The following is a 26,019-nucleotide window of genomic DNA, read 5'->3' on the forward strand; positions in this document are numbered from 1 at the left end:
TTCAGAAAAAGGAAATCTGAGGCTAAAAGGGTTTAAAGGACTTGATAACAATGCGACGAGGGTATAGAAATCACAAGCGGAGCACGCTTTGAGCATTAAGGGCCTCAACTTGATTACAAAATCCATCTTTGTGCTCCCACCATCACAGGTTTAATGTGACAATCAGAGCCTCCCTGATCAAATGGAGGATATCTAATATGTAAATAACTGGGTGTATGCTGTTAATAAGCACAACAAGGGAGCTTATTTACTCTATCAAACATCTGGGACTGGCATTTGGTAATATTTTTGGTGTCTGCTAAAACACAGAAGTTAGAAAACAAACGGTGTTTGACAAAGTTCTTCCTGCTCCGTTTCTATCAAGACCCAGTTCTGGGTCCCTATCGCACCAGGTGAAGAAATATTTTCAGTGTACTGACAGTCCATTACTCTGTTTAGATGAAACATGTTCACATTAGCCTATGCTTTGACAAGATTTCAGTCACATCCGATCTTTCTCCTGTTGACTCGGATTGTCTCCGATCAATTTTTGACTGGGCCAATCACCAAGCAGAAGAAGTTGTGAACAATTACATCAATTTTCTGCGTAGTTTTGTAATTATGCCTGTAGTTTTAGCAACGGCAGCGGAGGAACTGAACGAAGCCATTCATTGACATGGCGATAGTATCGATTACGATTAACCTGAAATTTACTAGATGCTTCTGCTCTTATCCTACATCTCAATGTCCTCATTTCTCTTTGTGTACATTACAAATCCCATTCACTTAAATTCGTAAGGTTGGCAAAACTTCAAACTTTTGCAATGACTAATTCAACAGTCTATTTTGTCCTGAAACGTCAATGCTGCCTACAAAAGTACAATGACCGAGTATTGATTCAAGATCAGTACTTTATTTTACTTTTCCACAGTTATAGTCAGAGCTCAACTACAGTTGCACATTGCATTTGGATTTATACATTTTATAGTCAAGAAAGTTCTGCTCAAACATTTGCATCATAAAAATAACCACCGGCTTAGAGATAGATAAGCGTAATGCTCATCTTTTAATGTACACAGTCCCATATTGATGGGAATGTACAAAAATGAGGTCTGAATTGAATACTCGGCTGCAAAGAAACTCTCGTTTTGAAGATATTTCATGTGAAGAGGCAAACAAATGCTAAGCAGACAAGTCGCTGTTTTCTCAATCGGACAAACAACGCATTCAAAAGAAGAACCAGAGTGAGGATGTTAATAAAACCCAAAGGAGATATCACAACAGGGTTGTTTAATATACTTCCCTGAAGGAAGAATACCTCCCCATTGCCGTGGAAGGATTCACCTTTGTGTGACTGCTGTGGCTGTTTGTAAATGATAGCAAGATTGATTTTTTTTTTTTTTTTTTTTTTGCTGCTTGCAGGATTTTCTCAGGCGGAGTAATTTGTTTATCAGGAAGGAGGTAAAATAGGAGGAAGAAACGGGTAATAGACGTGGGAAAGATAAAAGCCACAGTGAGAGAGAAAGAGAGAGACAGAGATGTTTTTCTAAGAGTGGCTGCAGATATTAGACATGCTATTTTGAAACTAAAAGGAAAATTGGAATTGCATGATAAGATTTCCAGATGGCAGGAGTACATTAAACAAAATGAAAAAGACAAAAGTGAGAGTGTGTTATCTTGCAATAAAATGGGTGTGCCTCTGTTCAAGTAAAGAAAAAAAAACATGTTTCTATAATGAGACTGGAATAAAATGTACCTGAGGCAGCGGTTAATGTCATGTGGGCACACTGCCACCTGGTGACTGAATTTTTACTTCATTTAATTTTTAGGCTTTATGAGATTTTTATTATATTTTATTGAAAATTCAAATCCATACATCTTCAAATACTCGACACTAAATGTAGCATTTTTTTTAAACATTTTGCTGAACTGCACAATTTTTTTATGTTTTTGTTTTTTTTTAAACATATCTGTAAACATATTCCAGTCTCTACTGGTTTCCTCAGCCTCTCTCTTACAATATCTTACTTACCACTACTCACCTGTGTGTTGTTCAGCTAATTAGCGCTGAGTTGCTTTCTCCGTTGTCAGTCTAAATTTTGAGTACTCAACTCCAGCTCTGGACAGCTACTATAATACAACTTTTACACGTGTCCCTTCTCCAACACACCTGTATCAAATGGCTAATTTCCCTCATTAGCAGTCAGTCAGCTCTGCAAACTGCATGGAAACAGGTCATTTGTTATTTGATTCAGGTGTGGGGGCAGAACTGTGCCAGGAATCTTGGACCCCATCACTAAAGTGTGCTAAAGGAAGATTTTATAAAGATTGTTTGAATTTCTGTGAGTAATAAATTGTTTTTGTTGTGTAGTTGTAAAAAGAGAGACAGGAAAAATCATCCACATAGGTTGAACAGTGTTGCTCACCTTTTTCACTGGGACAGGGAGGAGGGGTTATGATGGTATCTGGGTTAAAGCTGCTGCTGTCTGACTCATCTGTTGTTAAGTGTGGTAAGAGGTACAGGTACAAGTTACATATATGAATATGCTGTTAAATTCTTTCCTCCATTCATTATATGCTAGTGAAATGGAGGCAAACAGTAGCCTGTAGCTAAGTTAACTATGCTAAATGGTTGACAATCTCGCACAGTCTACCCACCTCTTTTGGAGAAAAACTGGGCTATAATTGACACTTGTCTTTTTTTTTTCTCTCTCCTTTTGAAAACCTGATTTTATTATTCTTCTTGGCATCACAGTAACTGCTACAGTCGTTCTCGTCTTCTACTGACTGTTGCTGAACACGGTCGCCGTCAAGCGGGCTAAGCAGGAACAAACCATTTCTTGAAGATCCCGGGGGTGTTCAGTGCAAATATGGATGTATGCTTTGTGGTCTGGGAGTGGTAACATTTAATTTTTACTGCTAAAATAATATTAAAAACACTATATGATTAATTTCGTAATCGACAGGGACCCCATTTTTTTCAGATTCTATAAGAAAAAAAATTGTGGGAGGGAGCTGCCCACACATAAGTTGTGCTCTACTAAGTTGTTAAAAAAGAAGAAGAAGCTCCTTCTCTTCTTAGAAGTTGAAATGTTTTATTTTGTTGCCAGGCATGGGTGGGTTACTAATGTAATGTATACAGAGGTTTTCAAGAGTCATACTTTCAAAACCATGAAAATTGTTTGCTGAGCCAATTTATACGATTTTATTGTTTTTTTGGTGGGTTTTTTTTAAAGAATTGCTTAGGAAGAATTTTGAACACACATTGCCAAATACCATACACCACTAATTTCAGATTTTCACACTTTATATCAGATACTTTAATTATAGTTTGTGTTAAATTATAATTTAACACAAATTAAAGGTCACAATAAAAGTTGGATTCTGTGCAGAAACATTTGAAAAATACCACGTAAGTTAAGTTGTGCTTATATCATTTTTGCTAGAATACATGTTGGTTTAAAGTTTAGAAATAAAGTAAAATCAACATGGTATATATTTTGGAGATTTTTATTGTTTTGTTTCTTTTTTGCTTTTTTTTAATCAAGGTTATCATACAGATAAAGTCTTATACCAGTAAATGCCTATTTTATGGTTTGTGGGTGAGATTGCAGAAATTGTATTGAAATGTGTTTTCTGAGATTCCACATTTCTTTTATTTTCATTGAGTCCTATTTTTACCAAACGTATTTGGTTTTTACATTTTCAAACAATTCCAATGTGCTGTAACTCAAACCTGACATCTTGAGGTGAGCACAGAAGATCATAAAATAATATCAAGACTGTTGAAATCTGTTTAATAGTTTTCCAGCTTTACATAAAGGAAAGTGGCATTACGATACATATATAGCTGTACATCAGTTAAGCTCCCTATCTATGGCCTTAATGTTGTAATATGTACCAAAAAAAAACTGCTGGGTTTATGCTGTTTGGACAGAAAGCATTAAACACTTTGTCAAATATTGTGACCCAAAAGTTGGGTTGCAAAGAGAGGGAAGCTTGTTATTCTTCTCAGTCCACCATTTTGAACCCTACAAAGACCTGAACAGACCTCAGTGAACCAGAAATGAAAAAGTTGAAAATGATGCTGTATAATAATGTTAACGTCATGTTTTCCCTGTGGCTTTTCTGTGGGAATTCTGGCCTCACACTGACCCCTAAAACTTTTCCACATTCAATGCAGTACTCGGTTAGAAAAATATGCCAAATTAGGTTGTTTGTATCCCAGCAGTTTTTAAAATATATCAACAATACCAGCATGGATTGTGTTCCACTTGTGAATAATTCAGACCGCATACCACCCTTTAAGAAAATGTCTAAGAATTTTTTCAACAAAGGCAAATAAATAAATAAAATATACATATAAAAGTTGACTGTGTTTTATAAAAAGCAAAACAAATGAATCATATCACTTTGTACATAAAAATCTTTGTTTTCTAACGTCAGTGATTGTTCTTGTAACCTACAAATGGTTTGTAATGTTTTGAGTGCAAGTTCCATTTCAACAGTTAAAAAAAATATATACACAATAAACTAAGTAAAAAGATCACAAGAACAAGTGTTTTTTGTGCAGCGTAGTGGCCTTCTATACATTTATTTAATTCTAAATAGTGTTTTAAATATAGGCTCCAGGAGTCGTCATTTGTTTTTATTTACCATGAAGAGCGTCTCCGTGTTTTAAACATTTTTGATCTTGTTTCCAAAAAAATCCAGCTAAAATTCTCACTTTTTCCTTTTAGATATCATGCTGTTTTTGTACAGTACATGGTCCAGAATAAGTGGCGGCAATCCATTTTAATTTGGGAATCAAAAATTTCCAGTGTATTGTCACAAAAAACAGATACTAGTTACTGAACTACCATGTAAAGATTTCTCATGACAAGGTCCTATTATTTGCTTTCCATAGTCCATTATATACAATATATTTGCTTCACTCTTAAATTTACAAACCTGTAATACACAGCGCCAGCAGCAACAAGGTTAAAAAACTGATTGTGGGTGTGGTCAGAGATGCTTTACCTGGAAAAAAAAAAACATCAAAAAAGTTAACAATAAAAACAACTAGAAGTTTACTTAATAACCCACTATTATCTTAATTCTTACCCTTAATACTTATCATCCTGACTGGGCCATCTCCCCCTTCATAGCGACCACGAACCATCAGTTCATAGTCTCCAAGCTGAGGCATTGGGAAGTCCATAAAGTGCCAGCCAGTGATGTAGACCTTCCCGTAGATGTACCCTGTCTTTCTAAACATGACCTGACAAAGGAGTAGACTGTAAAAGATCCTAGCAGCCTTAAAACCTGAATGCTTTCTTACTATAGAGGTGAAACAACGCTAAATGCACCCACCTTGTAGTAGAGGGGGAAAGAAACGTTCCCAAACCAGTCATACTGGATGTGATCCCACCACACGTACAACCATTGTCCGGTCCAGGTGACGTAGCGCCACATTCTGGGAGGCTCAGAGGGTGCTGCGGAGAAACAGTTTACTTATTTTAAAAGTATTTTAAAAGCATTGTTACAAATCCGATTGTCCGTTTTCATGTTGTTCTTACGTGGCCTCTTTGTGAACATCTCACAGTGTTCGCCGGGCGGTCCAAAACCTGCTCCGTTGAACGCCCGGACCTCGATGAGGTAGTGCGAATCTGGCAGCATGTTCTCCAGGCGGGTCTGATTGACTGAAGCTGGAACGAATATGCGATTTGCCCCCGGTTCTGGATCGTCATACTTTCTCCAGTATTTGATCTATGTAGTAGGATACATTTTTGTAAGTCTTGTGGGTTTTTTTGTGGATAGCATTGAAGGCATAGGTAGCAACTTGGGAAATAGAGACAAAGTGAAGATAGATACAAATTTGGATTCAAGTGTGTATGATAGTGTTGTTTAAATAGGCTGACATTGATGTAAAGGGCAAAGAAACAGCTAGATTATTGTATCACATGCTATTTGCAAAAAGCAAATATGGCTACAGTTATTGAAAAAAAAGATGATCATGAGACTAAAACTACTGCAGTATACTTTCTTCTTATACTGCAGTATAAATAATTTTTTTTGAAAATAGTGTGGAACCAAAATCAACAGAAAAAAATCTTGTACAGTAACTTTAATGTACAGCTGTGATTTGAAAAAAAAAAAATCTGTTAAGATTGTTAATATATTTTCCATGTAATTTATGCAATGTTGCAAATTTGACTGTTGAGGTCTGTAAATATTGTCTATTTTTTAAACAAATCCAAGTATTTATTGACATGTTATTTTTGGCTGATCTAGTTTAAAAAAATGAGAGGAAAACCTCCATACCTGGTATCCCTCGATGTACTGCTGCAGTCCGGTTCCAGTATCAACCACAGGCAGCCACCAAACCACAGCTTCAGTGGAAGACACGGGCCTGGCGTAGACATCTGTGGGAGCTTCTATTGGGACTGGGTGACAAGAAAAAAAAAAAAAAAACATATATTTGAATTTACAAAGCTTCTAAAATTATACTGTGCACCAGAAATTGAGATTAAATGCAATTAGAAACTGATAAGGCGCATATCTAAAAACTAATTCTCACCATCTCTTGGATAATAGATGACCTTGGTGAGGCTGTACGGTCCATCTCCTTTAACATTAAATGACTTTATCTTCACCTGGAACTCTCGCACCAGGAAGTCCTCTTCGGTCGGAATGAAGTAGGAATCTATGTGAACGTGCCGTCTCGTCTCAGGGTCCGAGATGGTTACATAATACCAGTCGTAGGCATTGTGAGGCTTTAACGCAACGATGTACCCAAATTTCTTGCCATAGAAATACCAGGGCTGGACAGGCTGACGATTGCCGAATAAAAAAGAAATCAATGTACATTAGAAACTTAGAGGAGGCATGAATTTAACTCGTGAATTTGGCAGCTTACGGTCCACGTGATGACAATCTCGCCATTTCTACCTCCATATCCTGCCACGTCTGTGGGAGAAACGACTGGAGCTGCACAAAAAAGGCAGCCTTTTGTTAGTTCTTCCTAAAAATCTGCCTTATGGCACAATCATAAATAAAACAATTGTCAATGTACTTACGGGCATCCCATGTTTTGATCTTAAGCGAAGGTATACTGGCCTCCCCGGATCCGTACTCATTGGTGGCGATGATCCTAAACTGGTACTCCATCCATGGGTATAAATCTGTGACGTCTGCTTTCTCCAGAGTCCCATCGAGAACACTTGGAGCTGAGGGACGCAATTAAGAGCTGCTTAAAATTTGATTGAACCCCAGCTTATACTGGAATTGCGTCCATTGCTTTGGAGCATGATGGCCCTCTGCTGGCCTAAATCAGGACTCACATGTGCTGGCATTCTTCCAGTCGTCTTCATTCAGAGCCCAGAAGTGTCTGGTCTGAACAGTGTAGTACAGGATGGGGCTGTTGTGCTCAGCTGGTTTGGACCACAAAAGTTTCACCCAGGTGTCGCCGATCTCCTCGATCCGGAGCACACCGGGAGGCCCGGGAACACCTGGAGGTTTCACGTAAAATCGTTTTAAAACACTAGTGCAAACGATAGATGGTGGTTTCGGTTATTATTTTCATGCACTGAATTACCTACGACTTTCAGGTCAGCATAAGCGGTGTCGTCATCCACCGCGGTTTGAGCGGTGCAGGTGTAGCGACCTTCATGCCAAATCTGTGCATTTTTTACCCTCAAGTCGCCGACTCCATCTTCACTCTGATCAACACAAAAAAAATAACGGATCTCGGGAAAGTTCCAACTGTGAAACTTGTTTTCAGTAATTACGTGCAAATTCTCAAAAACTAAAACGCTTTACAAGGTTAAAAAAATGCTTAAAATGTTGACTTACCATTACTCGCTCATAGTGTTGCCACTCAGCATTGAAGTCAATGACTCTGAAGTCAATGGCCCAGATAAAAGTGATGTCCAGCATGGGGTCGTGTGAAGCAGCGCAGTGAAGAATCACCTCGTCTCCAACTCTAACCTCGGAGTCTTCAGGTGCTGCAGTTATACTTGTTGCCTCTGAGAATAAAAAATAAAAAATCCAAATCATGATGGACAACAATAAGAAGGAATTACAATATTGTAAGTGAGTGTAAACATATATTTTATCTTTATCTTTACCCTTTGTCATATCACATTAAATATTTATTTTCAGTTTAATGCTAGCACTCATCAGGTTTTTACCAAAAATCTTCTTGTTTGTAGTAATTCCTTGGAAGAGAATTATGCTCACTGCAACATATATATCCTTCATTATACATAGCAGTGGGCAATGAGGAATTTTACAAAGTATTTATTCTTTCTCTTGAGACGCACCTGAAAGTGTGTGTTTATTAATAGGTCAAATGTAGCCCTGGTTTTGGGGTATTAACACACTTCTGATTAACTTAAATAGCAAGAATTTAAGTGGCTAAATTGTCTTTCCCAATTTTTCCATGAATGAATAAATTTATATAAAAAAAAAAACTCCAAAGGACTTCAAAACCTTAGAAGAAAAAAATCACAAATTTCAACTTTTTTAGACAACAGAATTGGAGACAGTAAGCTAACATAACATTTTTTATAAAACAAGTCATATTTTGACATGCTGATGTTAAGCTCACTTTAAATAATTTTATTTTAACACCATTGTGTCAACCACGCAAAACAAAACAAAAGACCGTAGAAAAGTTCTGACTAAAGTTATTCTAAGTTTCAAAGTTTTATGTTTTTGATTAAAAACTAGTTAGTTTCAAAGGCAGTAATTGTACTAAAAAAACAACAAAAAGCGGAGAAGATCTTGGTGTATGAATGCTGCTACTATGATGCAGCTAACCTGTGATGGTAAGATATCCTGAACTGTCGGCCTTCCCTCTGTCATTCTCAGCGAAGCAGGTGTAAAGGCCTTCGTCATTTTTGGTGGCGTTGCGGATCTCCAGGCTCCCATCGAACATGACAGAAACACTGCAAGCAAGCAAAATCAAGTCAATTCATTAGAAAGTTGTTTATGATTTTTCTGTTTCATAGAAGAAATTGCTTCTGCTGACCGTGAACTGTTGAAGAGGACCTCTTTGCCCTTTGTCCAGGTGAATCGAGGTTTCGGAGCGGCTCTCGGCTTACACTCTATTACCACGCGTCTGTCTTTGGCTCCAAGAAGATACTTCTTCACTGGGTTGAGCTCGAATGTTGGAGCCCAGGCTGGTGAGAGATGATAGGTGGGGATTTCAGTTTAAATAACTGTTATCCAAAAAAAAAAAAAAAAAAACAGACAGACAGACAGACAGACAAACAGACAGAAAGACAGAAAGAAAGAAAGAGAAAAGAAAAGAAAAGAAAAGAAAAGAATTGATACCTACCAACAACTCGCAGCTCAGCGTTGGCATATTTGATGCCCCAGTAGTTCTCAGCAATGCATTGGTACATCCCAGAGTCATCAAAAGTTAGACTGGAAAACTTCAGCTCGCCTTTGCCATACTAGAGGAACCACATGCCAGAGAGGAGTGCAGTTTCGTGGATAATGAGAACACTTCAGAGTGCAAAAAATTATTTAAGAAAAAGCTTACAAAGAGATTTTTTTACCATATATCCATCTTTGTACCAACGGATGAAAGGGAAAGGTTTTCCTGAAGCCACACAGCGCATTGTGTGTTCTGATCCAATGTCCACTTGAGTGTTGTTGATCGTTTCTGCCCATTCAGGTGCAGCTACATGAAGACAACAAGTATTATTATTATTATTATTATTATTATTATTATGTCATACAAAAAAAGGTAAACATGTAACTTGACTTACATTCCACATAAAGCCAGTTTTTATGCCAGTCCTTTCCTTTGGTGTTGATGGCTTCGCATTCGTATGATCCAACGTCTTCATACTGAACATTGTACAGATGGAGCACAGCGCCTGATTCGCTGATCTCATGATTTGCAGGGAGGTCAGTGGCGTCCACCTTCCTCCACACAATATGTGGGATGGGGCTGAGTGAGCATGGCGATAAACAAAGACAGGAACTCGATACTTAGAGAACAGTATTCACTTTTATTGCATTGCAAACGCATTTACAGATTTTAACTTTCTTTACTACAAAAATAATTTTTTGCAACATTTTTTGTGGTTTTATAGCATGTGTTGCCTTTTTCAAAAACTATAACTACGGCTCTATAGACTAGACTAAGGCTTTCCTTAGCTAAGTGTTTTGTGTCTGTGTCCATCCTGCTCATTTTTATCATGTTACAAAGGCCTACCAAGAAAGCTTTAAAAACATACTTTCCAAGAGCAAAGCACTCCAATGTAATATTGGAGGCCAGCATTGCAGTGGTGTCTGGAAACTTGACCCTAATGTCAGCTGGGTACTTTCTCTCCTCACCTGGAAAAAAAACAACAACAAAAAACTGACAAATATAAATGACGCTAAACATTGAACTTTTTTATTTCAGTCTGCCACAGATTACGACTAACCGTCTTCTGGAGGTAAAGGGATGAGAGGGATAAACTTGGAGTAGACGCTCTTTCCTATGATGGGACTGGAGACAAAGCAGGAGTAGTTTCCAGCATCCTGAGCTTCAACCTTTGCGATGTACAAGTTGCCCGTCTTCTGGGAGACGAACCGACGGCGGTCTGTGGGCAGGAATACTGGGAACTCGTTGAAGATCCAGCGATAGCTTACTTCCTCTGAAAATAAAAACATAGATGAGTGGGTAAGGTGAAATTTGAACATCTAAACACAAGTTTTTGAGTTAAACAATTACAAATCCTAATTTTTTTGACCGATGAAGAGTGCATACATACGTGGCCAGGCTTTTGGTGGGACACACAGCAGAACTGCTCCCTGGCCTTCTTTGACAAACACTGGTTCCCTCTCTTCATCAGGAAACTCCTCAATATCTACATGAGAAAATAACAATGATGAAATCTTGAAGCTTCGGACTGGTTTTTACCAATCTTTCAAAGTCATATATTGTTGGTTATATAATTTATGCCTGTGCTCACATCCAAACTTGATTCGGGCCTCCTTGCTGAGAACAGTGCCGTAGATATTACGGGCCACACACGTGTACGTGCCAGCGTGTTTCTTCTGGATCGGGTTAGTGATAACCAGGTTTCCTCCAACTAGGCTGTAGTGCTCATCGGGTTGTTCCATCAGCTTGATCTCCCAGTTATCCCGGCGCCACCTGTGCAGGAAAATACCACGCCTGTGGCGCTGCGAACCAGAGATACTGAGCACAAAGAAATGTCCTCCTTACCTGTACGTAGCTGGAGGATTTGCGCGGGCCCTGCAGTTCATGGAGATCCTCTTATCGGGTGAGTCATCGGTATAGACCACATCCATAGGCTCTTCTTCAAAAATGGGACCATAACCAGTAGCGTCCTCTGAGACAATATAAGAAAATATGTTAGTTTGTGTTTTAAAACCTCACTAAATAAGCCTTGGTGTTTCAAACTCACCTCCATATATTCTGGGTTCACCAAACAAGACCGCCACTAATCAGGAAGAAACATTGAAACATTGTCATGATCCCCGACGATGAGAATGCATTGAGTTTACACTTGTCTGCAATCTGTTCTACCAATATAGTTTTAGTCTTACATGTGACGGACACAGAGGAGAAGAAGCCCAGCAGTAATAAAGGTGTGGAGGCCATGATGGTTCAGCAAGGAGAGTCCGTGCAACCGAGTAAGTTAGATGGATGGGAAGACGAGAGCAAGGAAGGAGGAGTATGGACAGGGCATGAACTGGAGTGGGCTGAGAGAGACCAAAACAGAAGACATTTGCATTCACTTGAGCATGTCATCTAAAAAAATGGGATTTTGTCCAGAGAGAAATGTACAGTGAATATTCGGTTTGATCCCCCTGACTGGTGACTGGCTGTTTGACATCTTAAATCGGATCCGTTTTGAGTCAGTAAATGCATCATACCTAAGGGCTGCGAGGTGTGGAAGATGTTACAAGGGGATGAAGACTCAAATGTATTTCTATTTTGTTCTTGTAAGAAAGAAAAATATTAGTAAAGAGGAAGAAATTGAATTCAGACGACCCAGAGGTGTACAAAGCTTTTTAAATTCTATTTTCACTTGCATGGCCAATAAATGTCTGAGGTTTGTTCAAGTTTTATGAAGAGTAAGACGGTAAGCAGATAACAGTAAGGCTCAATACATTTTTTTTTAATCCTTTCCAGCATTTATTCTCTGTGTATTATGTAACATGTTGGATTTGGAAATTTCAGCAGCCTTCTGCAAATTTAAGGTTTCTGTGGGAAAGATAGATTCAGCAATGCAAGTTGCTCTCGTTATGATAGTACAAGATATTAAAACTAAATTAGAATTTGGACTTATTTTTTGTCTTTGTTTTAAAATAATAGTAAATCCTTTTTTTTGCAGTAACTAATATCTTACACACAAGACATTGCCTCATGTCTAAGTGGAAGTATCTAATGACTGCATAATAGCAGGAACATTGGAAAAAATGTTTAGATTTTTTTTTTCTTGCCAAGAAACTATAATTAACAATCTGCAACAACTGGTCAAATAGAACAAAAATCAGAAATCATCAATAGAAGTCTGATTATTGCATCTCTAATTTTGTTCTATTGTGGTTGACTGTTGAATCAGCATATATGAACCTGGACATGTGTAAGTAGGGCGATATGTGAGACTTTCCAGAACAGAAAAGCTCCAAGCTGACCTATCTATCTGCAATCCTCCTAACAAATATGAATGATTAAGGACGTCAGTGACTCAGCAAAAAAAAAAAAAAACGGTACAAAGACATGCTTGCCTGAATCGCAACAATAATTCCCCATAGGAGCAAAACAGAAAGTATCTCTGCAGTATGCAGTGTGTCTTGCTGTGTAATCGCACAGTAAGGAAGAATCAGACAGGCTGAGTTGGAGGTTTAAGATTAAAACAGATACAGAGGGGAGTTGCTATATATAGCAGAATGCAGAGAGTACTGGGAGAGGACTCAACCTTCTGTGTGCAGACACAGACGTTATGCTGGAAAATTACACAGAAAATTACACAGAAAATTCTGATTGAAATGGATATTAAATGGAGTAAATAATTTTTGTTTTTATGGGGTTTTTTGTCTGCCAGGTAATCGCCAACAAGAGAGGTTTTGGGCTCTTCTGTGTAAAACTCCGAATCCTTGCTTGGATGATGAAGCATTTAATATAAAAGGAAAACATAGCAAGGATGGGAACCGATACACCTTGCGTGCACCATGTGTGGAAGGACACATGGTGGCCCTGTACAGTGCCTGCATAAAAGTATGTACCTTCTTAGGACTTGTGTGTGTTTTTTGTCACATTCAGACTATCAGATAAATTAGAATGTCAGACAATGTACAGAAGACGTAGTTTTCAAATAATTTAAGTGAAAACAGCAGTAAATCAGCTTAGGTCAATGTGAAAAAGTAATGGCCACCGAAACCTAAAAACTACAAGTGCAGATAACTGACAATGAGTTCTACTTTTATCTCATTACTCAAATACTTTTGCAAAAGTCTTGGTGATCTTCATGATGTTTGGTAAATGTGAGTTTTTGCTAACCTTGGCGCTCTCCCATGAATGCAACATTTTCTTTAATCTATAAATATTGCTGTGGACCATTGTGTAAATGTGAGATGGTGCACCTTTTCCTACCACAAAATGTCCCTCCACTTAACTTCCCATTTTTATGCACGGTTACAGCAATGACATTTATTTCGAGGTGTGCCAATAACCCTCTTATTAAAATTTTTACTTATCTAAATGAACCTGTAATTCTTAAAATCAGAATCGGCGAAAATCAGCATCAACAGGTTAAAACGTTCCAAAAATTAGACATCGTAAACGGTCCATAAAATGTTGATCTGTGCACCTCCAATTTAGATCTCCAGAATAAGAGCAAAAATCCTGTTCAAGGAAAAGCAAAGAAAAAGTGTAAATTTCTATGTAAGAGATCAATTATACAGAGATCAAACACAAGGAGTGCTACAATTTTGGACAATGTCGTTCCTAGTTAGCAACCACAAATAACTACGAATAAGAAACAACACTGACATAACGTTAATAAAGCTCTTTACCAAGAAGAGCCATAGTTTAGAGGGGAGACCGCAGCTCTGGGTCCGGAGGCAGTTCTGATGACTCAACACTAACATTGCTACAGCACACAGCACTCAGCTGCATGTGTTGTGCCACTGCGAGTCAATATGCCCTCTGTCTATCTTCGGGACAGAGAGAGAGCATGAAACAGCAATGTCTCTTCTATCAGAGCTCCTAAATGACAATATTATGTCACAAAACATGTCTCAAGGATGCAAAAACATTTAAATGTCATTTTATAGCTTATCCATCCCATTCTAGATCTATCTGATAATTTTTTTAGGGAGTGTTTTCATGCTTTTCCCTCTATTGATAATCCCTTCACAGATCCTCTTTGGATTTCCTGCCATGAAATTTAGGTCACACGTATTAAGCCAAGCCTACCGTTTCAGCCACTGTCTGAACGGTGATGTCTGCTGTGGCTTTGTGGATTCAGAGAATCACAGTCAGAACAATCTCTGAATTTATATATAAAACAAGAGATTGTCTTCTTTAATCCTAGATGTATAAATCCTGATTTAAATGTAGGATTTGGATATTAAAAATCCCTAAAAAATAATATACTAACCACATTGTGTCAAACGCTGAAGAACTTCCAGGAGACGGTATGGGTTTTCCTGTCACAAGCATTTGGTTTCTGCCAATATGCTGAGAAATCACAGACTTTAAACTGGAGAATTTCACAAAGAAAGGTTTTTATAAAGCTTACTCAAAAGAAATATCAACTATTTCTACCTTGTGTGCATGACAAGGCAGAAGAATCAGATCAATATCTGATCAGATGTTACTATTTGTAAACACTATGGCAGACAATCAGTAAAAAATTGGCCAGTGCTTTAAACGAAAAGTTACCCTCTTTTTTTTATTATTTTTTGTCCCAATTCAGAAAAAAAAAACATTTTAGGAAATGATTAAACATCTTCCGTCATATTTTTTTTTCCATCTGACTTGACCTACAAAAGGGGTTTCTGTGCATTAAAACTATCTACAAGGATTTTTACAGAAAGTAGTAAAATGATCACATGCAGCATAACATAAATCGGTCATTCAAAAGCGAGAGGTTGCATTTGTATGTAAATACTGAGGGAGTGGCCATTTAATCCCTTGATGCAGCTCCCTTCGCCCTTGCAGCCTCTGCCACCTTCACCTTGCGTCTCCTCCCTCCCTTTACTTTCTAGCTGTTGTGTGTTTATTGAGAAGTCTACCACTCCGACTACAGAAGGACTGATTTTCCCCCCCTAATAGTGCCGACTCCAACGAGGCCGTCCGGAAAACGCCTCAAAAAGTAGCTGCGCAGCTCCTTACATCACCTCACCCTAATGACGCCGGAGCGGCACCGGTAATTCGTAGCTCTGCATTGCGGTACTCCAGAGCCGGTCCACTTCAGCACCACGGCGAGCCCAAAACATTCCACAGAAATTAAGAGGCACGAAAGGCGAAGCGCGGTCGGTCTTACCTTCGAGGCAGAAGGACTGGGAAGATAAAAGAAGAAAAAAAAAAGAAAAGAAAAATCAGTAGTCTGTCTTCATGGCACGCACGAACCCGAACCGCATCGCCCCCAGAAACAAGCCCACCCGCCGGAACGTCCCGTTCAGGGTGAACTTTTCTATTGGCTGAGAGCGGCGCGTGAGGAGAGCGGCGACGCCGTGTCTGTGATTGGTCCGTGAGCAGGAGAGGCTGGGAGGGATGCAGGAGAGACGCAGCTGCGCATCCCAGACAGGCAAAGGCGTCATGGAAATGATGAAAACGTAAGTATTTGCCCACCTGCGGATTTTTTATTTTTTTCCATTTTATGTTGCTCTCTGTTTTTATTTTGAGGTGGGGATGTCACACTTTAAAGTTTAAGATCATAAAAGGACATGTCAATATCACCCAAGGATAATACTGTCATGTTGGATTTCAGTTTCCTGACCCACATGCAAGTTCACACAACACCAGAGAACACTGTTCAGTGAAAGTTTAATGCATTTCAAACGGTACAGTCTGATTATATTCCAGAGGATGGGTAGGCCGGTCAGCTCAGGTTCTGTTCGGAGAAGGGAGACTTTAGTAGGGACCGGAGTTGAGAGATCTTGACTGGGTTAGAGGGATACGCTTACTGTTTTTTCGGAGGGTGGCAGCACGGAGGGAAAAGGCTAGGATCCGGGAGCGTTCTTGATCAGTGATGGAGAGGGGAGGAGAGCGGCAGGCGGGGATGTCCGGTCTTGGCAGGTAACGCGTTTGTAGTCCAGACCTGGTTCTTGGCTTGATTCCTTCGGTACCTCGGTTTCTGAGGGAAGACCAAAATGTTACTTGAAGTCATTTAACAGAACATCCTCAACATGATTTCTGATTAGACCCTGACCAACAAGTGGGACCATCGAGCGATGAGTGACGGCTCCACTCTTAAAGGTCCACCAGTCAATCACTCGGAATCCGCTGCGGGTGCGTCAGCCCGTCAGAACTCTGCCCCGAAGATCCTCTATAGGAAAGAGTACCCACACTAACCCGAATCCTAACAAATACACATAAAAAGGACGTTTTTTCCCCCTTTATTTACTAACATTTACAGCATGAATATTCTTTATTATGATAATCCATTTTATTTATTTACTTTAAGTTCTTGAAATGATCTGAAGACCCAATACATGCCGATTTAAGATCCCATCCCCACCACTGTTATAATCGACGGGTTCGTGAACTCTGAAATAGCACCACTTCTGAAACACAAACCTGGATGACAATTGTTTCTTAATGGATCATTATCGATGTGAAGATCCCTCATGTTTTCATTCTTAAAAGAACATAAGTGAACATTTCTCAAAATGCTGCTCAATCTGTTACCTGAAGGTGAAGTTCGGCAAGATTGTAAACTTACTCAAACATGGCTGCCTTAAAGAATAAGGAAGGAGAGCATTAATAAGCAAAGAAGGCCAACTGTAATTCTGAAAAAGCTGCAGAGACGACGGTTAAGTAGAACAATCTGTGAACACAACATCGATTCTTTATGCAGTCGATAAATCTTGGCTTTATGGACGAGGAAATGTGTAGGAAAACATATTGGGTGTAAAAAGGCATCAGTCTAAAGGTTCACATTTCACCAGGAGGACAACAAGTACAATGAAAGAGGTTTAAGTCACACTGTATTAACTATATTGTCTATGGTCCAATCAAAGTCCAGCCCTGATTCCACAAGTTGAAAAGAAACGTTCAAATGTTTAAAGATTGAATAGATCCACTAGGTGGAGCCAAATCTCACACTTTAACACGTTGCACTGCAGCAAGGATACAAAAATAAACTGATTTGAAATCCCGAAACCAACATTTATTCATTTTTTTTGTACTTCATTTAAAATACAAAATATTTTTGCAATATTATAATGTGAAGTAAACCATTCAACAGCCTTTCATGCTTCTCATGTAGCTTTAACATTTAACCAGAATGTTATAATTATATACCGTTTCAGCCAGCAACATTGTTTCCAGGGTATTCACACTGAAATGCACCAGTTAATGTGTCCATGCCGTCCTACTATATTCTCCAACTTAGTAGTATATTTTTCATTTTCCAGTGCACAATCATAAAAAAAAGTTATCTAATTTAGGACAATCTGGTTGTCCTAAATTAGATGTGCAAACTTATTTTGAAATAATAGTCCACTTAATGTTGTTTTTTTTGGTAATATTTATATATATTAAATATAAAAAGGCAGAAAATGTGCATGAACCGCCAGAAATAGAAACAATACAGGTGTCACAAGAGCTCAGTCACAAGTTAAATCATCAGAGGTGATACCCGATACTGTAGGCTAAACATGTTTACCTGACGATAATATATATATATATAATAAAAATAAAAAAAACAGAAGTTCACACTAAATCAAAGAGTGAAAACTAGAAGTCGTCTAATTCCTCACAGTCTAACTTCCTCACCCCATGCCAACTCTGATCTTAACACATCTAAGCTCAAATCAAACCGTTATTTACAATAAACGGAAAATACATATATCTACACGCGGTGTTCTGACATGTTGAAACCCAAAAACTTGATGCAAGTTATGATAAAGACATGAAAATGCTTTTTTAAAAAAAGAAAAAAAAAAGAAAAGAATCTCCTATGTCCAGAAGGAGCAAACTACAGGACACACATTGGAACAATAGAAAGCAGTGTGCACTTCACGCATGCACGCGCACACACACACGCACACACACACACACACGCAGCATGCATGTGTCGCACACGCTCGTGAACTCAGACATTCACACCTGTACTTCATCTGCAAAAACATAAAACCTGCACTCAGACTGTAATAACATATACTGCAGAAGGTAAGCAAAAATGCATAAACCAAAGTCACCAGTGCATTCACTCCTTGAAATGAAACAAGCAGTATTTTCATTCACATAAACAGATACACTTGTATCCACATTCAGTATTATTATTACTCCCTCCCACCCCCACACTTATTTTTCCCAATGGTGACGGTTACAATAGGACAAGACGAGGTGGTGAAGCTGGTTCACACTGGCAGTTATCTGGTGAGCAGTTTGGCAGTAGTTTAGTTTAGGTTTTTGATGAATGAGTTGAGAAAGGGAATGTTTGACATGAACGCGTGGTCTAGTTTCTGATCAAATGCCCATTTTAGAATTGCTTAGCTCTCAGCGAGATGCTTTCTGTTTATGAGAGGATGGAAGCCGAGTAACATGATTGTCGACAAAGCTATGACCATAGAGCTAAAGTAGGTTCCTTGCACTTACTGCCACTTTTGAAATGTGTTTTCAGCCTTGTGTAGGAACCTGGACCCCTAAGAAAATCTGAATTAGAACAGCCTTCATTAACAAGTTTCCCCTTAATTTGTTCTTTATAGCTTACAAAATGGTCAAATCTGTCATATTTTCTGGCAAAAAAAAAAGGTAATCATCGGCTTTATATTAAGGACTACTTAAAAAAACCAAACTTTTTCTAAAAACTTTTTTCCATGAGGTGCCTTTTAAGAAGCTTTGAACATCAACCTTGTTTTTAAAATTTTGGATTGCATAAATTGGCATTGAACAGTGGATCTAGGTAACTGTTTTCTACAAAGGCACTAGAAACCATGCTGACGGCTTTGTGATTACCAACACGTCGTGAAATACCTCAGATATTCTTAGCAAACTTGTACGATTAGAATATTTCCGTGAGCACGTGGACATAAAACAAAGGTGGAGGATTAATGACAGTGAAATTAATGTTAAGATGGGAGAGTTTTGACAGGGTTTGCACAGCGGGTGGAAGCAATAGACAGCGACACTGGGTCAGTCATTAGTGTTCAGCAACAAGGGTACAATGTAACGGTAATAGAGTAAAAGGTAAATGATGGTAAAAACCGTGAGACTACAAACAGGCTGTTTGGAACCACAGTGGCTTGGAAATGTGTTGATACTTTTACTTTTTTTATTGGATTTTGCCACATTACAACCTTAGCTCCAATGTATTTTTTAATAATGTTTAAAATAGAAGGATTAGGATTTATGGTAACCAACATTTTTTTTTGTAATTGTAAAATAACAAAAGGGCGATGTGCATTTGTGTTCTGCTCCTTTTACGCCTTGATTTATCCAAACAAAATCCAACTATTTTTCTACATCTGCCTGTTAATCGGGGGGGGGGGGGTGCCTTTCACTTTTGAACAATAGACTACAGAGGCATTCACCCTGTATGACAAAGGACATTAGAGGGCATGCAGACACTCACAGAGGCCAGATACATGGCATGCATGTTTTTCAGTTGAGGGGGAAAAAAAATCTAAGTACCTGGAAAGAACCCATGCACTGTATGAACAGAAACTAAAACTTTAACCAAGGAACCTCAAAAGTTTCCAACTATCAGCACTTGCCTTTAAAAATCACCAAGGAGGAAATACATTGGGGGATGTTTAATTTTTTGCATAAACGCTTATGTTTTGTCAAAGTCTTAGGTTTGAGAAAATCCGTGAACAAACCGCATCGTGACGGCTTTCATTAACCACAAAAAAAGAGTATGACACAATTCTCAAAACAAAAACCAGCCTAACTTAAGCTTCTTCGCCAACAAAATGCAAAACGAAAAATGTGGTGGAAATATAACACGAGAAATCCCCCAGGGGAGAAGTTCCAGTTTCTAGATTTGGAAAGCTGGTAGAGAGACACCCCAAGTAACTTTCACCTGCAAGGACAAGCTTAATGTGATTCAGCAAAGTACAAATGCATGCCACTTTTCTTAGATTTTCATAATGAAAAATGTTTTGAGAAATCTATGTATTGATTATGAATCACCTTGTGTTGGTCTCTCCTACAAAATCCCAATAAAACCCATTGAAATAATAAGGTTGCAATGTGAGAAAATGTGAAAACATTTAGTTTAGCACTGCGCTGCTAGCGTGCGACACCAGGCTGGCTCTCCAGGCTTTTCAGGCACTACGACCGGACACACCTGACCAGGACATATAGCTCCCATTCTTTCTCTAGCACACACACACACACACACACACGCACAAACAGTCCATCTGTAATAAAATAAAGAAAGGCAGTTAAATAAAAACACCTACTAGTTTCTACTTTGAATCACTCTTTTCGCAGCTGGAATCACAATACCACTTGCTGCCATGTTTTTTCTTCTATATGTCAAACACCATATAACACTTTTCTGCAAGTAAGAAAATAACACCCTGGCTCACAGGCGTGCACCAAATACAGCGTAAGATGCAGCATACTTCTGCAAAAAAAAAAAAAACATTAAAAAAAGACAAGAGGAAAGTAAAGCAGACACACGATTTGCTCCATGCAGTTGCTTATGAATGTGATTCACTTATATTAGCCTGCCTGTGGATCATTTGCCATACTTCCATCAAATATATATTTATATATACTCGCTATATTTATCATGTTTGTTAAGAGATCACTAACACGCACGTACACTTGGCCTCGTCTCAGTCTGAGTGGTTAAAAATCCCCTCTGGCACATTTCGTCTGCTTTTCAGTATTGCTCGCCGTCTCTTTTCTTCTTTTTAATGGTTGTGGGGGATTCTTAAGTGTGTGTTCACTGGTAGGTCACAGTGCGACTGGGGCTGCCGGGGTGTGGAGATGAGGACATGTCAGCAGTCTTGGCGTAAAGGCAGCCTTGACCAGCAGAGTGACGGCAACCACAGGGTAAAGGTAGGTGCCCGCGACGACGGCTGTCGCCTTAGCAACTGTCACCACCGGGATGATCACATTTGCCAGGGTGACGCGGGGACGGCCGTAGCAACCGCCGCAGCCAGGAGGGCGGCCGCGTTAGACAAACGAGTTCATGGCGTTGACGGGCGACGGCGCCTCCGAACTCTCGTTGCCCTCGTGCGTGTCCTTCTCCTTCTTGCCGCTGTACTGGCCAATGAAGGAGCCGTCCTCGTTGAACTGTCCGTCCCCGCCCTCCCCGTAGTCCACTAAACTGTCGTCGCTCTCGTCGCGCCGCACCGTCCCGTTGGATGGCGTCCGGCTGCCCTTCAGTGGCTTGTGGTCCTCGGTGTCACTGTTAAAAGGGCGGAAGGGTGAAGGAGCGAAGATTTGCTGAGAAATTATTCACGCCGTTGATGGGGATTCAAACAGGCTCTTCAAACACATTCACATTCTACAGCTTTTCCACTGCACAAGCGCCACAAGGACATGGTGGCATTTCTTGATGCCAAATTTTACATCTACAACTATTAGGCATGGGCCAGTTTTCAATATGCAAGATAGGTTTCTGTTTTAAACAATGACTTTCTAGAACCTTCCATTACATTGATTTTGTGGCATAAGGTGGTTGCTGCAGACTGACAGTCGGCCGAGGGAAAGGAATTTCCATAAACTTTCATCTAATGTTTATGGAATGTAATTTTTCACCATTTTCAGCACATTTTTAACAAATACTGGCAACAACATGCAAAAGTTAGAAAGCAAGTTTAATTAAACAGCCTGCTGAAGGCAAGATACAAATGGAGAGAGGATTCCATCACCAAACATCACCTGATTTCAATACTCTGTTTGTCTAGCTGTCTATTATACCGGCCCATGCCTAATTACAACTACACAAATTAATTAAGTCAACATTTACTGCACAAAAAAAACAAACTGTAAGTTGTTCATATTACATTTTATGTTCCTGTACTTGTACAGTGGAGCAGCTCAGCTACATAACAGTATCATGTATAGCGTTAGTGCTTTGATGCTTGAAGCCTGTGCACTAATGGGAGGAAGTCTGTCAAGTGCGTGCTGTTTGACTTGTTGCAGAGTACCTGAATAAGAACTATCTTAGTCAATATGCCAGCAGGTAACATGCAGCAGTCCAAAATGCAAACAGAATGTCTATTTTGATGCTGCATTTCAGTAAGAACTCCTTAATTTAATCCTTTTTTTTAATGCAAGCTTTTCAAGGATAATATCAACTCCGCCTTTAGATTTTTTTTCTTTACCGACTGTTTACAATCAACAAAGCAGTATTTATTTGTTAAAATTATGAAGGTAGGGTAAATAAAAGCAACTCTTTTTGTGTTAGACCATTTACTAAGGTAATACAGACCCAGTTACACATGGTATTAACTGAACTTTTAAGTATCTTTTTAAAATGTAGAGAAGCTGATAACTGATTATTGACACAACATGACAGATGGTTTGAAATAAAGCAGGAAATATAACGATCTTCTGTGCTGCACATTCTTGGACCGCTCTCTTCAAATTTAGGCAAGTAAACATGTTACAACTAATGAGGATCCAATGGTGTAAAAGCTTGTCTTTCCCATTTTGAAGAGCGACTAGTCGATGGTAACAGCAGATATACGCATCAGGGTGACATTATGGAACTACAAAAAATAGATACATTTATATAAAAGCTTTTGAACAGATGTATACATATCCATTGCAAAAAACAAATAAAAACTACTAACAAGTACCAAGACAGCTTTAAAAGACAGCAACGTCTGATTTCCTGACTATACCATTCAAGTTATTAAATGCTATATAAATGAACAAGACTGTCACCGTAATGCCAGGTGTAAACAGGGTCTGCGCTGATGCTGCCTGTCCCCACAGATTAATCCACTAAAGTTAGAAAGCGCTTTAAAAGCAACCGAGGGTTGCGTTAGGTGCATGCTGGTTTTATTGCATGTCTTACCTCTCCATTGACCTAAATCCCACAGAGAAGAAAGATAAAAACGCAAATTTACATAAACAGCACTTTGTGGATAATTCATTAGTTTTTGGCCACAGAAAATGTATATGTATATATATATATATCTCACAAAGATGAAAACCTACAAAGATGCAAGTTTCCATTTGCATCTTTGTAAAGTAAGCATGCAAATGGAAAGTCGAAATCAAACAAACAAAGCTCATTTAATATATTTCTAAATTCCAAAATATACCTTGACCTAATAATGTCATTATTAGGTAATAATGTCATTATTAGGTCAAGGTTCTTAATTACATCTGCTAAATCAAGATGATCTCATTGAGAAAAAAAACCCCAACAACTAATAATGCATTTGTTACAACATTTTAGAACTAGTTAGTGCACATGACTGTATATTGCTTAAAGCTAAAGTACTGTGGATTAATTAAAACCTTTTCAGGATTACAGGGTCAATTAGACGGCCAATGAAAAGGTGAGTTGCTAAAACAAAACATGTTCTGAATTTTGCCTTGCCTCGATGGAGCGTTTGAAAATGGAGCCGGGTGAAGGGGAGTGTCTCTGTAACCTGACGACATGTTTTACATACATAAAGTAAATAAAAAAAAGAAAGAACACACATGTATTTCTTTTCTTACTATTAATCTATTGTAGAGGGTGTTTTCCCTCACCTGTACTCCCCGAATGTTCCATCATCCTCCTTCATAGGTTGGATCTCTGGGTCTTGATGAGCATCTTCTTTCTCTTTAACTGCAGACAACACAATGAGAGCCTTTTAAATACGCACTCTCTTCCATTCAAGGCAGTTATGCAGTTTACTGGTGCCAGCTGTGCTTTACCTGGATATTTGCCACCTTTGTTTCTTTTGATGAAGCATACGATGAGAAGCACCAAGATCAGGAGAGCGATGGCGCACATCAGCCCGATGAACCAGCCCTGCGTGGCGATGTCTACCTGCCGGTTGGGGACAGCTGGAGGAAAAGACGGAGAGAGACAGGAAGGGGGAAAAAGAACAAATGGAAAGAGTGAGAACAACCGGCTGAGTACATTTGAAGAGATGCACCAGTAAATGGGTGGGAGATCTGAAAACGGCCGACTTAGCTTGTTAGAACAACAGTCGTTGTTCTAGCCAACGACTGTCTGGCTAGAACATTAAAAGTATGAAATCTTTCCTATTGGCACATTAGGAAACAAAGATGCACTACAAACGCGATTTGATGTGGAAGCTGTTACCTACCACGCTCAAAACTTAGCTATTTTCTGTAGCAGTGAGGTGTTTAAAATTAAGTCTGAAAAAGCACAAAAAGAGAAATTGATAAGAAGAGACTGTTTTCACATAAAAAATATCCTCAAATAAAAAGGAAGCAACTGTTTTGACTCTCTGTTATTGAACCTGATGGACTTATAAAAGTTGAAAGTTAAGCTAAAGATCCATAATTTCCATTAACATACAAATAAAGAAAATTGTTATGGTTAGTAATCCTACCTGCTCACTCTTACAAATATTTATTGACTGCTCACATTGTGAGAATGGAACAAAACAAAAACGAAAAACCCCATTAAGTCCTGATTTAGGTGGAGATCAGAAATCTGCCACAAAACTTGGTGCATCTCTTTACATTAATGGTGAAACTTAAATGTTTGGGTGGTTCTTGTCATGGAGTCCAAAACTAAAGTTAACAGAGACTTCAAACTTTGAAATGAAAATTCGAAGATGGATCAACATGCAGTTATTTTTGAGACATTAAGTAAAATGACCAAGAGAATAGAACACAAACAACAGAAAAAGATGATATTAGAGTAATTATTAATGTCACATGCAACATTTATTTTGCTTTGTTCTTTTTTTCTTGAAGTTTATTTATTGTGCTAACATGTCTTTCATAATTTTTTTATTGAGTAAAAAAAAAAATGTTTTTCTTTTCTGGATATTATACGAGTCCAGAGAGAAGATTTAAAGATTTGAACACAGCACAGTTCAGATTCCCTCACTTGTTCTCGTCTTTAAAGATTTGAGTTTATTCCTGTAAGAGTTGCTTTCGGATTATACGTGCATCACAACTATTGAGTAAAACACCATCGAAGGTAGGTCTGATTGGACACAAACTCCTCCCAAATTCTCAATAAAATCTTTCTGACAAACAAGATCTTTTCAAGAAATCAACTATTTTAGAAAAAAAGAACAAAATATGAAACATGGCGTGACGAGCAGGTGAAATGAAAATGACGACAGCTACAAAACGACTACATTCACGGTTGACTGCAACAGTCTACGCCTGGTGACTGAAAACAACAGAAAGCTGACTTAAATTAAACACAAAAGGCAGCCTTGCACCCCGAGGCACGCCGCCTCACCTGGCACTGTGACCGACACTTCTTTGGTCTTGTGGACCGCCGGGCCGGCGCCATCTCTAGCTACCACGCGCACAGAATAGGACGTCCCCGGCTTTAGGCCTTTTATAGTATGCGAATGTGTACCGTTTACTGACTCCCTTTTCCACTCATCATCACCTGGAAGTGGTGCAGCGCATGGAGAGGGATTAGAATCGGACAACGTTTGGAAGAGCTGTATGCACAGACATATGGAAAATGGAGGAAGCAAGGAGATCCCTTACTGTTTTCTACAACATATTCCACAAATAAAATTTTATTGTGTCCAAAGTATTCCCAACTGATCACTGGGCCTTCCTCTGACACAGATGCGTTAACCGTTCCGAACACAGGCCCAGCAGAAGGCACTGGGCAGACAAAAGAGAAAACAGATGTTCTTACTTAAATATGAAACAGAAATTTCAGCTTAGAATTTTTTTCATTATGATCAAGTTACTGTATATTTAAAAAAAAAAAAAAAAAA

The 26,019-nt window shown here is 38.8% G+C and overlaps 2 protein-coding genes across 12 annotated transcripts in view; both read right to left on the minus strand.

The window, feature by feature from the left end:
* Positions 1–3,759: 3,759 nt before the first annotated feature.
* On the minus strand, positions 3,760–15,621 carry cntn1b (contactin 1b). The gene is made up of 24 exons (XM_008401003.3): positions 15,483–15,621; positions 11,533–11,688; positions 11,391–11,426; positions 11,189–11,315; positions 10,935–11,116; positions 10,734–10,829; positions 10,404–10,616; positions 10,212–10,311; positions 9,738–9,922; positions 9,525–9,649; positions 9,302–9,419; positions 8,993–9,143; positions 8,782–8,909; positions 7,813–7,985; positions 7,556–7,679; positions 7,302–7,469; positions 7,038–7,187; positions 6,878–6,948; positions 6,539–6,791; positions 6,283–6,404; positions 5,538–5,727; positions 5,332–5,453; positions 5,083–5,239; positions 3,760–4,998 (listed from the first exon to the last, which is right to left on the minus strand). The coding sequence occupies exons 2-24, from the start codon at positions 11,585–11,587 to the stop codon at positions 4,922–4,924; spliced, it is 3,123 nt and encodes a 1,040-aa protein (XP_008399225.1). The 5' UTR covers positions 11,588–11,688; positions 15,483–15,621; the 3' UTR covers positions 3,760–4,921.
* Positions 15,622–17,308: 1,687 nt separating this feature from the next.
* Positions 17,309–26,019, minus strand: part of nrcama (neuronal cell adhesion molecule a) — a 55,645-nt gene continuing 46,934 nt past the window's right edge. For 8 of the 11 annotated variants that reach the window (XM_081603853.1, XM_081603850.1, XM_081603856.1 and 5 more), the window contains 5 exons: positions 25,781–25,903; positions 25,521–25,676; positions 24,005–24,136; positions 23,837–23,915; positions 17,309–21,530 (listed from right to left, as the gene is read on the minus strand). In XM_081603853.1, coding sequence (XP_081459979.1) covers positions 21,296–21,530; positions 23,837–23,915; positions 24,005–24,136; positions 25,521–25,676; positions 25,781–25,903 — 725 coding nt within the window. In that variant the 3' untranslated portion in view covers positions 17,309–21,295. The remainder of the gene's footprint in view (positions 21,531–23,836; positions 23,916–24,004; positions 24,137–25,520; positions 25,677–25,780; positions 25,904–26,019) is intronic. The other 3 variants (XM_017302839.2, XM_008401014.3, XM_008401016.3) reach the window with 1 other exon arrangement.

Source organism: Poecilia reticulata, chromosome 23, assembly GCF_904066995.2.
Source record: "Poecilia reticulata chromosome 23, P_reticulata-male-v2, whole genome shotgun sequence".
NCBI lineage: Eukaryota > Metazoa > Chordata > Actinopteri > Cyprinodontiformes > Poeciliidae > Poecilia > Poecilia reticulata.